The 16,640-nt window shown below is 42.0% G+C and overlaps 2 protein-coding genes across 7 annotated transcripts in view; one reads left to right on the top strand and one right to left on the bottom strand.

Annotated features, from left to right (window-relative positions):
- Positions 1-16,640, bottom strand: part of LARP4 (La ribonucleoprotein domain family member 4) — a 176,304-nt gene that overhangs the window by 70,439 nt on the left and 89,225 nt on the right. The window lies entirely within an intron of this gene.
- FAM186A (family with sequence similarity 186 member A) overlaps positions 2,425-16,640 on the top strand; it is a 46,934-nt gene continuing 32,718 nt past the window's right edge. Inside the window, 1 exon segment of the mRNA XM_021093091.1 lies at positions 2,425-3,420. Within this exon segment, the coding sequence (XP_020948750.1) occupies positions 3,250-3,420 (171 nt within the window). The 5' untranslated portion in view covers positions 2,425-3,249.

Below are 16,640 nucleotides of genomic sequence, written 5' to 3'. Positions count from 1 at the left end.
TCTTGAATGAATAGATTTAATTGCAATTTATAGGAAAGGAGGGAGTAACACTTTATGACTGGGGGAGGGTGCAGTCTAACAATAAAATAAAGTATCCTGGGGCTCAGAAAAGGAGAGGAGTTTTTAAAAAAAATAGATATCCAGGAGTTCCTACTGTGGCTCAGCGGTAACAAAACAGACTAGCATCCATTACTCATGGGTTGAATCCCTGGCCCCACTCACTGGGTTAAAGATCCAGCCTTGCTGTGAGTGTGGTTTAGGTTGCAGATGTGGCTGGGATCTGGTGTAGCTGTGGCTGTGGTATAGGCCAGCAGCAGCAGCTCCAATTCACCCCCTACCCTGGTAACTTCCGTATGCTGTGGTTGCGACCCTAAAAAAAAAAAGGTATAAAAATTTTAGACAGTTCCCATGGAGGTACTAAGGAGGAATACCACAAATGTTAGAAAAAGAATACTGGAGTTCCCGTCGTGGCGCAGTGGTTAGCGAGTCTGACTAGGAACCATGAGGTTGCGGGTTTGGTCCCTGCCCTTGCTCAGTGGGTTAACGATCCGGCGTTGCTGTGAGCTGTGGTGTGGGTTGCGGACGCGGCTCGGATCCCGCGTTGCCGTGGCTCTGGCGTAGGCCGGTGGCTGCAGCTCCAATTCGACCCCTGGCCTGGGAACCTCCATGTGCCGCGGGAGCGGCCCAAGAAATAGCAACAACAACAAAAGACAAAAGACAAAAAAATAAATAAATAAATAAAACATGTTTAAAAAAGAAAAAAAAAAGAAAAGAAAAAGAATACTAACATACATCATCTGGATTTCCCGTTGTGGCACAGCAGAAATGAATCTGACTACCATCCAAGAGGACACAGGTTCGATTCCTGGCCTCAAACAGTGGCCAAGGATCCAGCATTGCCGTGACCTGTGGTGTAGGTCGCAGACACTGCTCGGATCCTGCATTGCTGTGGATATGGTATGGGCCAGTGGCTACACCTCCAATTCGATGACCCCTACCTGGGGAACCTCCATATGCCTTGGGTGCGATCCTGAAAAGATAAAAATAAATAAATAAACAAATAAAACTAAGTTAAATACAGCATCTGATTTTGAGAAGTTTACCAATTAATAGATAGAAACAAGGAATAAATAGTTATACTTCAATGAGATAAGTACTATAATAGAAGTAACTCAGACAATAGGTTATTAAAGAGAAGGGAAAATGCTTAATTCCATCTTATTTTTTTTTCTTTTTTTTTTTCTTTTTTTTTTGTCCTCCCATGGCATATGGAGTTCCCAGAGCCAGGGATCAGATCTGAACGACAGTTGTGTCATTTGCTGCAACTTTGACAATGCCAGATCCTTTAACCCACTATGCCAGGCTCGGGGTTGAACCTGTGACCTAGAGCTGCAAAGATGCCTGCCAATCCTGTTGTACTATAGCAGGAACTCCAATTTTTGAAAGACAATTACTTTATGATGCCTTGCATCCCTTTCTATGAAGACTTGAAATGTACATTTTTTTTTAACTTTACAAGTTTACAACATAGGACTAAATTTATAATAAGTTTATAATAAGGACTCAACATAGGACTAAATTTATAATAAGTTTGTAATAAGGACTCAAGAAAGATCTTATAGAGAAATTGTTTTACATCCATGATTTGTATAAAATCTAAAACTACAAAATGAATCTATATAGTTTACGAATACATATATTTACAGTAAAACTGTATAAACATAGGCTAGACATAAATACATCAAATTCATGCTTGTTATGGCCTCTGAAAAGGGACAAAGGGGAAGGAAGGAGTCTGGGAGAACACCAAAGAGTACTTCAACTTTATCTCTAATGCTTTCTTTTATTTAAAAATATCTGAGACAAATATGATAAAATGTTAATATCTGTTCATTCTAGGTTATAGGTACATGGCTATTATATTACTTTTTGTACTTGTTTGTATTTTTTTAATTAAAAAATTAAAAAGTGGAGTTCCAATTTGTGGCTCAGCGGAAACAAACCCAACTAGTATCCATAGGTTGCGGGTTCGATCCCTGGCCTTGCTCAGTGGGTTAAAGATCCAGCATCGCCATGAGCTGTGGTGTAGGTTGCAGATTCAGCTCGGATCTGGCGTTGCTGTGGCTATAGCATAGGCCAGCAGCTGTAGCTCTGATTCGACCCTTACCCTGGGAACCTCCATATGTTGCAGGTGTGGCCCTAAAAAACAAACAAACAAAAAACAAAACCAACAACAACAACAAAAATGGACAGATGGTTTTGTTGGCTGTGTAGCTTTTTTTTTTTTTTGCTTTTTAGGGCCGCGCCTGTGGTGTATGGAGGTTCCCAGGCTAGAGGTCAAATCAGAGCTACAGCTGCTGGCCTTCGCCACAGCCACAGCAATGCAGGATCTGAGCCGAATCTGCGACCTACACACAGCTCAGGGCAACGCCGGATCCTCCACCCACTGAGCGAGGCCAGGATCCAACCCGCCATCTCATGGTTCCTAGTCGGATTCGTTTCCCCTGCGCCACAACGGGAACTCCAAAACCATCTGTCCTGTTAATTGCTCCAGTGTCCTAAGTCATTTCACCTCCTCGCAATCAAAGGAGATGCCCAAAGTACTCTTCTTTCAGTTAGAAAGCAGCCTCTAAGCATTCCCTTCAATTTCTCAGCCAGCTATGGAACTTCAAAGCCTCCTTCAGGCAGGCTCCTCGAAAAATTGAGCCATTAGACAATGCAAAGATTGTGATCTCCATCCAAATACTATCTTCCAAGTTACTACATGTCTAGGAAAAGTTGAGGGGCAGCTGTAACACAATCGTTCCATTACAAGCATAAAAATTCTTAAGCAAAACCTCAGGAAGAGAGAATAACCAGGAGTTACATTTGATACACTGGATCTTGAATTCTAACACCTAGATTTTAAGGTCATTTAAGCAGGGCTATATCTTCTATTTCTTTTAGTGTTCCGGTTGTCTACTCTTTCCTACCCTCCCTCCCCCCTTCACCCTCTCCCATCACAGCATACAGAATGCCTAGTTCTCCGCATAGAGTAAGCACTCTTTAAATGTTTGAGTCAATGGCAATGTCATAGTGGGTCTATTGTGACATCACCAGGACTGGAACAGCATGGCTAGTATCAGGGTACACCACAATCTCTGGGAGCAGGGAAGACCTCTTCTAGCTTCCTTGTGGACACCTTTATTAGCATTTGCCTATATTCTATGAAAAAAGAAAATCACTCGGCTTTCCAAAACATTTACCAAAATGCCAACTGAGATAGACGGCAAACATGAAGCGGAAAAAGAAGCTTTGGATTTCAACATAATGTACAGAAGTGTCCTTGATAGTTCAGAGATCCCTAAGCTTGAGATCCCATTCACAGTACAGGATATCATCAGTAGAATTGAGGAAGCACAGCACTATCGAGCCAGAGAGGTAGGTAGTAAATTAAAAGTTTATAGATGACAACTGTCTTTTTAAACTCTCCATGACCAGCTACATTTTTTCCCCCAAAAGAATTCACTTTATTTCCATGACATCTGATTGTATTTGAGGCAACTTTTGATTTCAAATGACAATTTCACTTGTATCTGCAGATAACAAGCTCTGATTCAATATTAATTGCTTTCACTTTCATATCAGAGTTAACCAAGCTTTTTAAGAAATAAATTGCATGTACTATTGAGTGACTGGGATAGAAAGAAAAATTAAAACCTTAGCTACTAGGAGTTCCCGTCGTGGTGCAGCGGAAATAAATCCAACTAGTAACCATGAGGTGGCAGGTTCGATCCCTGGTCTCGCTCAGTTGCTTAAGGATCTGGTGTTGCTATGAGCTTCGGTGTAAGTTGCAGACCTGGCTCGGATCCTGAGTTGCAGTGGCTGTAGCGTAGGCTGGCAGCTGTAGCTGGGATTTGACCCCTAGCCTGGCAACCTCCATATGTCACAGGTGCGGCCCTAAGGAAAAAAAAAAAAAAGGCAGAAAAAAACCCCCAAAAAACCTTACCTAATGTATTTTTTTCTTTCTTTTTTACGGCTGCACCTGTGGCATATGGAGGTTCCCAGGCTAGGGGTGGAATTGGAGCTGCAGCTTCTGGCCTACACCACAGCCACAGCTACATCAGATCCAAGCCACATCGGCAACCTACACTGCAGCTCACAGCAATGCCAGATTCTTAACCCACTGAGCAAGGCCAGGGATCTAACCTGCATCCTTGTGGATACTAGTCAAGTTCTTAACCCACTGAGCCACAATGGGAACTCCCCCATAGCAAATTTTGATATCTAATCTTAGTTGGTAGTTTTAATTTGTTCTTGTCTGAGATTTTATCAAATAGTTGCTGTGGCTGTGGTGCAGGCTGGCAGCTGTAGCTTCAATTCAACCCCTAGCCCGGGAATCTCCATATGCCACAGATACAGCACTATAAAGCCAAAAAATAAATAAATTTACCATTTTTCTATTTGTTTTCTGTTTGTCTCCTGTTTTGTTTTGTTTCCTTTTTATTCTTTTTCTGACTTCTTTTAGAGTGACTGTAGGAGTTCCCCTGTGACACAGTGGGTCAAGGATCCAGTGTTACCTCTGCAGCGGCTCAAGGTGCCACTGTGGTACAGGTTTGAACCCTGGCCCAGGATCTTTCCAAATGCCTCTGGTGCAGCCAAAAAAAAAAAAAAAAAAAAAAAAAAAAGAAAAGAAAATTAGAGGAGTTCTCCTCATGGCTCAGTGGAAACGAATCTGATTGGTATCCATAAAGACATAGGTTCAATCCCTGGCCTCACTCAGTGGGTTAAGGATCTGGCATTGCCATGAGCTGTGATGTAGCTCGAAGATGCGGCTTGGATCTGATGTTGCTGTGGCTGTGGTGTAGGCCAGTGACTACAACTTGGATTTGACTCCTAGCCTGGGAAACTCCATATGCCACGGATGCAGCCCTAAAAAAAAGAAAAGAAAATTAGAAAACTCAAGAAGCAGAAGGAGTTCGCATCTTGGCTCAGTCATTAAAGAATCTGACTAGCATTGATGAGGTTTTGGGTTTTATCCCTGGCCTTGTTCAGTGGGTTAAGAATCTGGCGTTGACATGAGCTGTGGTGTAGGTTGCAGACTCGGCTCAGATCCTGCATTGCTGAGGCTGTGGTGTAGGCCGGCAGCTACAGCTCTGATGGGACCCCTAGCCTGGGAACCTCCATAGGCCATGTGTGTAGCCCTAAAAAAAAAATTTAAATTTAAATTTAAAAGAAGCAAAAAAGAAAACTCAAGCAGTTCTATCAGAATGTAGTGCACCTCCTGGTGGGTCACTCTCTTACTTCATCTTTAGTGATGTACTGGGATTTGAATCTATAAATCTGGAAACAAAGATAGTTGTGGGAGTGGTTCCTGAGGAAATTCAGCATTGTCTTGCATAGCAACTGCTCAGGAGAGATCATTACACTATCCTCAGGCAATACAGGGTTAATCCCCTCAAACAGGGGTGGAGAGGCGTTGGAGAGGGTGCTCACTGAGGGTGAGAGGCTGCTCCCTGGCAAAGAGCACTTACTAGAATTTAGAGCGTCACTGTCCCGAGCTCTAACAGAGCCTTTCCTTACCTCCCCATTCCACCTTTCCAGAACCTTTCACATCAGCCACCCCATGGAGGCTGGGAGCTCAACGTGTATTGTAATTCAGCCAGTCAGAGAATGAGAGTCTTGGTTTAATTTTCATCAGTCTTAGCCTGCAGCTACAGGAGATTAAGGGTCTCCTTCAGGGCACACATGGAAGTTTTCAGGTCCTTTATGTGGCACTAAAGCTGGGAATTTGAATTCCTGAGCCCATCCCTTTCTTTCCCCACTTTGTCCAGTAACAGTAGGAACAATCTGCCAATCTCATTATATTTGCTAATTTGCCAAAAATGTTTGAAAGTATCATAAACGTTGCTCAGATTCTTGCTTCTTCTTTTTTCTTTTTTTTGTCTTTTTAGGGCCCCAGCTGTGGCATATGGAAGTTCCTGGGCTAGGGGATTGTCGAATCACAGCTGCAGCTGCTGGCCTATGCCACAGCCACAGCAATGCCAGATCCCAGGCACGTCTGCAACCTACACCACAGCTCATGGCAACGCCAGATCCTTAACCCACAAGTGGGGTCAGGGATCAAACCCAGTCCTCATGGATACTAGTTGGGTTCATTACCGCTGAGCCACAACGGGAACTCTCAGATTCTTGCTTCTTATAAGGAGTGGAGTAGGTGTATCTTTTGGTGACATTTTGCATATCTTAATTCCCAGATCATGCCAAGGACTATCACTGCTTTCTTTAATACTGGAAATTGAGTCATTGGTATCTTTAAATCCAATCAGATTAGAGAGCTGATTCCAAAAACCCCGGAGCTAATTCAGAAAACTTATCCTCCAGCACTACTCTCAGTATCAAAATCTGATCTGTATTAATATTAGAGTTCTCCAGAGAAACAGAGCCAATAGGAGATATATAATCATATATATAAGTATAACCACACTTCCGCGCACGCACGCACACGCACATACACCCATGGTGTGTCTTGGGAGGAACTCAGGATGGAAATAACATACTGGCCCTAGATAGTTGTGGAACATATCAAAGGAATGATTTCAATGAGCCTAGACCCTTGCATCTTCCCACATAGTTAATGATTTAGCACTAATTTCATTAACATGAGATGTCTGGTTATCTTTTCTTCTTTTCTTTTCTTTTTTTTTTTAAATGTTCCCACCCTGGCATATGGAAATTCCTGGGCCAGGGACTGAATATGAGCCTCAGCTTCGACCTACACAACTGCGGCAATGCCAGATCCTTTAACCCACTGCACCAGGCTGGGGACTGAACCTATGCATCTGCAACCTACCTGAGCTGTTGCAATCTGATTCTTAACTCACTGTGCCACAGCAGGAACTCCAAGAGGTCCAGTTTTCTTTAATTAACAGTAATCTTTTTTGATGTTCCAACTACTAGTTTTTGGTTTTTTTTTTTTTTTTTTTTTGCAAAAACTCCTATATATCCTGGCTCCTCCCTTACCTCTTTGAAACAGTCCCTTGGTGCTATTGAGATGTGGGCTCCTGGGTGTGAGTCCTCAGCAAGTTCACCAAATAAATCATAATTCTCAACATTTAGGTTGTGCATTTTTTTCAGTCAATATATATGTGTGTGTATTCATTATACATATATTATATATATAGTACATAACATATATACTATATAGATTATATACACACATGCACACACACTCCTTATAATGAATTGGTTCACATGATTTTGGAGGCTAAGAAGTCTCATGATCTCCACTTGGCAAGCTGGAGACCCAGGAGAGCCTCTGGTGTAGTTCCAGTCTGAAAGCCAGCAGGCTTAAGACCCAAGAAGAACTGATGTTTCTTCAGTTTAAGCCTAAAGACTGAAGAGACTAATGCCTCAGCCTAAGGAAGTCAGATAGGTGGAGTTTCCTTTTACTTAGCCTTTTTTGTTCTATTCAAGTCTTTAACTGGATGAGGCCTACCCACATTAGGGAGGGCATTCTACTTTGCTCAGTCTATTGATTCAAGTGTTAATCTCATCCAGAAACATCTTCACAGACATTTTCACAGTGATTATTCTCTTCAGACCTAGAGTATCTGACTAAGCTCCCTGTGGACCAGTCAAGTTGACACATAAAATTGATCATCACAACTGTCAACAGTGTAAAAAGGCAATACACAGAATGGGAGAAAATATTAGCAGATCACATATCTGATAAGTGATTAACATCTAGACTATTTGAAGAATCCCTACTACTCAATAAGAACAAACCCAGTTCCAAAATGGGCAAAAAACTCGAATAGAAATTTCTCTGAAGAATATAAACAGATGGCCGGCAAGCACATGCAGAGGTGCTCCACGTCACTAATCATTCAGGAAACCCAAATCAAAACCATAAGATACTTCAAACCCATTAGAATGGCTATTATCAGAAAAACAAACAAACAAACCTAGAAAATAACAAGTATTGGTAAGGATGTGAAGAAATTGGAACACCTGGAGTTCCTGTTGAGGCTTAGCAGGTAACAAATCCTACTAGTATCCATGAGGACGCAGATTTGATCCCTGGGAGAGTCTAGAAGACATACCTTTCACCGTGACTGAGAGAAATCAATTTACAGGGGAGTCTTTGCATCCTTGAAGGACTCTGTGATCACTCTTCTCTGTCGGCTAGAACTTACAGTGGAATTGGGAAACCTAAAAGCAATGAGAGTAATTGATCTTGAAGTGGAAAGGGTCAAGTGGTGGTACCCAACCACTGAAGGCCAGGTGGGCCTGGTTACCACAATGGACAACAGAGCACCCATCGCAACAGTCTGACTTGGAAGTTCCCATCGTGGCTCGGCAGAAACAATCTGACTAGCAACCATGAGGATGTGGGTTCAATCCCTGGCCTCCCTCAGTGGGTTAAGGATCTGGCATTGCCATGAGCTGTGGTGTAGGTCACAGACACGGCTCGGATCCTGTGTTGCTGTGGCTGTGGTGTAGGCCAGAGGCTACAGCTCTGATTCAACCCCTAGCCTAGGAACCTCCATATGCCGCAGGTGTGGCCCCAAAAGAAAAAAAAAAAATAGTCTGACTTAAGAATTATGGCATTGGCTAGTCATTCATATTGTTCCTACTAAAAGTGAAATAGGAATTTAACAAATTCTTACTTGATCTGTATAAGCAGAATATGTCTAGGTCAAGTGAACAAAAATCTAACCTGAGTAATAATAACAGAGAGTCATGACCCCTCATTCAATTCCCAGACTAAACCTGTTTAGAGACCCAGAACCCCTTGAATAAAAGGGAGGCTGGGTTCCCTTGAGGAAGGACGCTGTCAAAAATTTTTACTCATAATCTTCCTCCAAACTTCTCCAAAGAGGTCTATGACCTCTGTGCATCACTGTGCATTGGGGAAAAGGAAATAACCATTTGGGGCACTACTGGACACTGGCTCTGAACTGAGACTAATTCTAGGAGATTCAAAACGTCATCTGTGGCCCACCAGTCAGAGTAGTGGCTTATGAAAGTCACGTGATGAATAGAGTTTTTAGCTCAAGTCCATATCACAGCAGGCCTGTAGGTCCCTGAACCCATCTTGTGGTTATTCTGCCAGTTCTGGAATGCAGAAAAGGAAAAGACATATTCAGCAGATGGCAGAATCCCCACATTGGTTCCCTGACCTGTGGAGTGAAGGCTGTTATGGTGGACAATGCCAAGTGGAAGCCACGAGAACCGCCTTTACCTAGGAAAGTAGTAAAGTAAAAAAAAAAAAGCAATACTGCATTTCTAGAGGAATTGCAGAGATAAGCGCCACCCTCAGGGAAAGATATGGGAGTGGTCATTTCCACCACATTCTTTTTTTTTTTTTTAAATGAGAGTTACAATGTTTATTTCAGTTTCTCTCTCTCTCTTTTTTTTTGCCACACCTACTATATGTGGAAGTTCCTGTGCCAGGGATCAAATCTGTGCCACAGCAGCAACCTGAGTCACAGCAGTGAAACAACAGAGCCTTAACCCACTAAGCCACCAGAGAACTCCTCCCACCACATTCTTATTCAACTGAACTATTTGGCCTGTGAAGAAGACAGATAGACCATGGAGAATGACAGTGGATTATTGTAAAATTAATCAGTGGATTATTGTAAAATGACTCCAATTGCAGCGGATGTACCAGACCAGATGATTTCATTGCTTGGGCAAATTAACAAATCCTCTGGTAAATGTTCTGCAGCTACTGATCTGGCAAATGGCTTTTCTCCATACCTATCAATAAGGACCACTAGAAGTAGTTTTCTTTCAGATGACAAAGTGAGCAATACAAATTTACTGGTCTACCTCAGGAACATATCAACTCTCTAGTTTGTTAGAATTCACTAGTGAAGCCATCTGTCTAAGGCTTTTCTTTTTTTCTTCTTCTTCTTCTTCTTCTTCTTTTTTTTTTTTTTTAAGGTCCAAAGGTGTGGTATATGGAAGTTCCCAGGTCAAATGAGATCTACAGCTGCTGGCCTACACCACAGCCACAGCAACACAGGATCCAAGCTGCATCTGTGACCTACACCACAGCTCATGGCAACACTGGATCCTTAACCCACTGAGGGAGGCCAGGGATTGAACCCCCATCCTCAGAGATACTAGTCAGGTTTGGAACCAGCTGAGCCACATTGGGAACTCCCATGTTTTGTTATGTTATGATTTCATTTTCGTCTCTATTTTCTAATTTTCCTTGTAACTTTATCTTTGACTTGTTGTTTAAGAATGTGTTACACCCCCCCAATTTATTTAAATAATAAAAAAAAATTAGGGTTCCTACTGCAGCACAACAGGATTGGCAGCATCTCTGGGATGCTGGTCGGAAAGGTTTGATCCCCAGTCTGGCACAATTGGTTAAGGATCCAGTGTTGCTGCATCTGTGGCATGGGTTGAAACTCTGGTTCAGATCTGATCCCTGGCCCAGGAACTCCATATGCCACGGTGTGGCCAAAAACAAACAAACAAAGAAATAATGTGTTAATTTACACACATTTGTGAATTTTCCTGTTTTCTTTCTGTGGTTGATTTCTAACTTCATCGCATTGTGGTTGGAAAAGATATTTTGTACAATGTATTTTTAAATATATTGAGGTTTATTTTGTGGTCTAACATACCGTCTATCCTGGAGAATGTTACACATGCACTTGAGAAAATTGTGCATTGATGGAGTATTCTGTATACATCTGTTATATCTAAATGGTTTATTGTTGTTTAAGTCCTCTATTTCCTAACTTACTTTCTGTTTAATTGTTATGTCCATTATTGAAAGTGAAATTTCCCTTAAAGTCTATTTTGTCTGATATTAATATAACTACCCACCTCTCTTTTGGTTATTATTTACATGGATATCTTTTTCCATCCTTTCATTTCCAACCTCTCTGGGTTTTTAGATCTAAAGTGAGTCTCTTGGAGTTCCCACTGTGGCTCAGCAGGTTAAGAACCTGACTAGTATCCATGAGGATGTGGGTTCAATCCCTGGCCTCGATCAATGGGTTAAGGATCCCACTTTGCTGCAAGCTGCAAGTTATGTTGTGAGCCACACGGGAAGTCCGGGTCATTTTTTTTCTTTTTTAAATCTGTTCTCCCAATCCCTATCTTTCGATAAATCGGTTTAATCCAATTACATTAAAAGTAAATACTGATGAGGAAGATTTAACTTTTGCCATTTTGATATTTCTTTTCTACTTGTAAAAAAGTAGAAAAGCTTTTTCCCCTTCATTTCATTTTTTCTTGCCTTTTTTTTTTTTAGGGCCACAGACATGGCATATGGAGGTTCCTAGGCTAGGGAGCGTAGGCTGCCAGCCTACGCCATAGCTACAGCAACGCGGGAGCTGAGCCATGCCTGAGACCTACCCCACAGCTCACAGCAATGCCAGATCCTTAACCCACTGAGCGAGGCCAGGGATTGAATCTGCAACCTCATGGTTCCTAGTCAGATTAGTTTCCACTGCGCCAAGATGGGAATTCCCAAAGACCTTTTATTTATTTATTTATTTGTTTTTATTTATTTTTTTGTCTTTTTGCCATTTCTTGGGCCGCTGCGGCATGTGTAGGTTCCCAGGCCAGGGGTCGAATCGGAGCTATAGCCGCCAGCCTATGCCAGAGCCATAGCAATGCAGGATCCAAGCCGTGTTTGCAACCCACACCACAGCTCATGGCAATGCTGGATCCTTAACCCACTGAGCAAGGCCAGGGATCGAATCGGAAACCTCATGGTTCCTAGTCGGATTTGTTAACCACTGAGCCATGACGGGAACTCTGCCAAAGACCTTTTGTTTTTTGAAGCAGTTTTAAGTTCACAGCAAAATTCAGAGGAAGGTACAGAGATTCCCCATACACCCCTAACTCCAAAAATGCATCCCCTTCTCCATTATTAACATCCCCAACAAAGTGGTACGTTTGTTACAATTGATGAACATACAATGGACGCTTGGTAAGTCCATAGTTTACACTAGGGTTCACTCTTTGTGCTGTACATTCTATGGGTTTGGACAAATAAACAACGACATTTATACGTCATTATAGTATCATACAAAGTATTTCATTGTCCTAAAAATCCTCTCTGCTCCAATTCATTCCTCCTCCCCACCTTCAGCAATCCCTGATTTTTCTTTTTTTTATTGCTTCCAGTTTTGCCTTTTCCAGAATGTCATATGTTGGTATCACAGAGGATGTAGCCTTTCAAGATTGGCTTCTTTCATTTGGTAACATGCATTTAAGTTTTCTCCATGTCTTTTTTTTTTTTTTTTTTTGTCATTTTAGGGCCACACCCACAGCAAATGGAGGTTCCCAGGCTAGGGGTTGAATTGGAGCTACAACTGCCAACCTACACCACGGGAGGGATCTGAGCTGTGGCTTCGATCTACACTACAGCTGGTGACACCACTGGACTCTTAACCCACTGAATAGGGCCAGGGATCCAACCCATATCCTCCTGGGCACTATGTCGGGTTCATTACCACTGAGCCACAATGGGAACTCCTTAGTTATTTTAGTGCTGATAATATTTCATTGTCTGGATAAACCAAAATTTATTAATCATTTATCTACTAAGGACATCTTAGTTGTTTCCAAGTTTTGGTAATTATGAATAAAGCTACTATAAACATCTGTGAATGATATTATTTTTCAATTTCAATTTCCAGTTTTTCATTGCTAGTACATAGAAATGCAATTTTTTTTTTTTTTTTTTTTGCTTTTTAGGGCCTCATGAGCATCATATGGAGGTTCCCAGGCCAGGGGTCAAAGTGGAGCTACAGCTGCTAGCTTACACCACAGCCACAGCAAAGCAGGATCCATGCTGTGTCTGTGATCCAGCAGCTCACGGCAATGCTGGATCCTTAACCCACTGAGGCCAGGGATCAAACCCACATCTTCTTGGATACTAGTCCGGTTCATTTTCCACCGAGCCACAATAGGAACTGTCCAAAATTACATCTTTTTTTTTTTTTTTGTCTTTTGGCCTTTTGTAGGGCCGCACCCCTGGCATGTGGAGGTTCCCAGGCTAGGGGTCTAATCGGAGCTGGAGCCACCGGCCTTCACCGGAGCCACAGCAATGTGGGCTCCAAGCCACGTCTGCAGTTTACACCACAGCTCATGGCAACACCGGATCGTTAACCCACTGAGCAAGGCCAGGGATCAAACCTCTAACCTCATGGTTCCTAGTTGGATTCGTTAACCACTGAGCCACGACGGGAACTCCTCAAATTTTGATGCTTTCTTTTTTTTTTTTTTAATTCAATGAATATTATTATATGTATAGTTGTACCACCATCATCACAACCTAACCTAGAACATTTCCATCCCAAACCCCCAGTCCATCCCTCCCCCACAACCTGTCTCCTTTGGTAACCATAAGTTTTTAAAAGTCTGTGAGTCCTGTTTCTGTTCTGCAAGCAAGTTCATTGTATCCTTTTGTACGTTTCCACATATAAGTGATACCTTATGATGTTTGTGTCTCACTGTCTGACTAACTTCACTTAGCATGAAAAGGGAACCCTCTTATACTGTTGGTGAGAATGTAAATTGGTGCAATCAATTATGGAAAACAGTATGCAGATTCCTCAAAAAACGAAAAGTAGGATTATCATATATGATCCAGCAATCCCACTCCTGGGCATTTATTTTGATGCTTTCTTTTACCATCTTCTTACATTGACCCTTTCCCCCTGTGGCTTATGGTAAGAGCTTAATAGCATTTCAAGTAGCATTTCAAGTATTTACCATATTACCTATGGTAAAAGTTTATTTATAGATTATCTCATTTAATATACTATTGAATGGATGGATATACTATTGATCCTATTTTATGGATGAAGAAATTGAGACTATTCGAGGCCTGCCTAAAAGTCATTGTTGTCATAGTGAAGCCTCTAATCAAATCCAAGTAGTCTGAGTGTACTGCCTGTGCCTTTTTTTTTTTAATCTGAGAGTTTTTTAAAAATTAAAGTAAAATTGTATGTATAATTAAATTCACCCTTTTTGAAGTTCCTATTGAGGCCCAGTGGATTAAGAACCCAATATTTTCTCTAAAAGGAGGCAGGTTCAATCCCTGGCATTGCTGAGTGGGTTAAGGATCTGGCGTTGCCATGAGCTGTGGTGTAGGTCCCAGACAGCGCATGGATCTGGTATTGCTGTGGCTATGGCTAGGCTGGTAGCTGCAGCTCTGATTAGAACTCTGGCCTGGGAATTTCCATGTGCCTGCTATAGATGCAGCCCTAAAAAGCAGAAAGAAAGAAGAAGAAAAAAGGAATTGCCAACAATTATCTTAAATGGCTTTACTATTTTGCATTCCTACCAGGAAAGTGTAAAAGTTTCAGTTTGTCTGCAGCCTTGTCTGTGCTTAGAACTGTCATCATTTGTTTAGATTTTCCTGGATTTCTTTCATCACTGTTTTGTAATTTTCAATGTATAGATCTTGCACTTATCTTGTTAGATTCATACTTAAGTATTTCATGCTTTTAGTGTATTTGCAAGTGGTACTATTTTATCAAATTTTAATTCCAATTATTTATTGCTAGTGTATAGAAATATGATTATTTTTTGCTTTTTTTTTTTAGGGTTACACCCATGGCACATGGAGGTTCCCAGGCTAGGGGTCAAATCGGAGTTGCAGCTGCTGGCCTTCACCGCAGCCACAAAAACATCAGATCTGAGCCGAGTCTGTGACCTCCTGCCAAACCCGGATCCTTAACTCACTGAGAAAGGCCAGGGATTAAACCCGCATCCTGGAGTTTCTGTTGTGGCGAAGTGGAAATGAATCTGACTAGTGTACATGAAGATGCTCAGGTCTCGCTTTGCTGTGGCTGTGGTATAGGTGCGCAGCTGTAGTTCTGATTCAACCCCTAGCCTGGGAACTTCCATATGCAGCGGGTGTGGCCCTAAAAAGCAACAAATAAATAAATAAATAATAACAATAATAATAATTTAGGCAGGATTGGGCCAGATCTTCAATGTGGGTACTGTCCATTGCATTGTAGGATGGGTTGGCATCCCTTAGCATCCTTTACTAAATAGAATAAATCCTCCCAGTCATTGGTACAACCAAAAATGCTTCCACAAATTTCTTTTCCTTTTTTTTAATTTTTACTTTTATAATGATTTTTCTTTTTTCTTTTTGTCTCTTTAGGCCTGCACCCACAGCATATGGAGGTTCCCAGGCTAGGGGTCGAATCAGAACTGAAGCCACCGTCCTACGCCACAGCCACAGCAATTGCAACGCAGGGTTCAAGCCGCATCTGCAGCCTACACTGCAGCTCATGGCAATGCCGGATCCTTAACCCACTGAGCAGGGCTAGGGATTGAACCCACGTCCTCATGGATACTAGTTGAGTTCGTTAACTTCTGAGCCACGACAGGAACTCTGCTTCTACAAATTTCTGAATGGCACATTTGAGCAAGTAACTACCCACATTGAGAACTACTGGGATAAAGTGATGAACAGAAGAAATTTGTTGATAGACTTTTTTTATTTTATTTTGTCTTTTTAGGGCTGCACCCTAGGCATATGGAAGTTCCAACGTCAGGAGTCCAATCGGAGCTGCAGCTGCCAGCCTACGCCACAGCCACAGCAACACAGGATCCAAGCCATGTCTGTGACCTACACCACAGCTCACAGCAATGCTGGATCCCTAAGCCAGTGAGCAAGGCCAGGGATTGAACCTGAGTTCCCATGGATATTGAATCCTCAGACTCATTACTGCTGAGCCACAATGGGAACGTCCTGTTGATAGACTTTTGAGGAGGGGGGATAACAAAATAAGAGTCATGCTGAGGAATATTCTGATAGGTGATTTCCAGGGGAAGGGTTAAGTAAAGAAAAAAAAGTAATCTCCTTTAACTAATTAGCTAATTAGTTTGTTTATAGCAGCCACAGTTTATTTGTTTTTTTTTTTTTTTCTTTTTTAGAGCCACACCCTGCGGCATATTGAGGTTCCCAGGCTAGGAGTCTAATCAGAGCTGTTGCTGCTAGCCTACACCACAGCTCACAGCAATGCCAGATCCTTAACCCACTGAGCAAGCCCAGGGATCGAACCTACAACCTCATGATTCCAAGTTGGATTTGTTACTGCTGCACCACAACAGGAACTCCCTATAGCAGCCACAGTTTATAAGGCATTTTCATACAACTTAACATGTCTCACATCAACTGTGTACTTAGCATCCTCATTATTTTACTCTGAGAGGAGTCAGGGTAGCTCACAATTGTTAAGTAATTTACTATAAGTCATTTTAACAAAGGAGCTAGATTGGAATCCAGATATGGCTTCAAACCTAATATTCCTTTCATTATGTCATAGCAATACTAAGATGAAGGCAGAGAAAAAATGGCAGGGGTGGGTGGGCACTGAACCTGCAGCATTCAAAAGTTCCTGTGCCAGGGATCAAACTTCCCCCACAGCAGTGACAGCACCAAGTCGTTAAATGCTAGGTCGCCATGGAACTCCAAGAAAATTTTTATTTATTTATTTATTTAATTTTTTTAGAGCCACACCTGCGCTATATGGAAGTTCCCAGGCTAGGGGTTGAATTGGAGCTACAGCTTCTGGCCTATTCCACAGGGACAGCAGTGTCAGATCTGAGCTGCATGTTCGACCTAAACCTCAGCTCGAGACAACGCTGGATCC

Source organism: Sus scrofa, chromosome 5 (genome assembly GCF_000003025.6).
Source record: "Sus scrofa isolate TJ Tabasco breed Duroc chromosome 5, Sscrofa11.1, whole genome shotgun sequence".
In the NCBI taxonomy this organism is placed as follows: Eukaryota; Metazoa; Chordata; class Mammalia; order Artiodactyla; family Suidae; genus Sus; species Sus scrofa.
The sequence above is the reverse complement of the archived record's forward strand: the minus strand, read 5'-3'. Positions and strand labels throughout refer to the sequence as shown.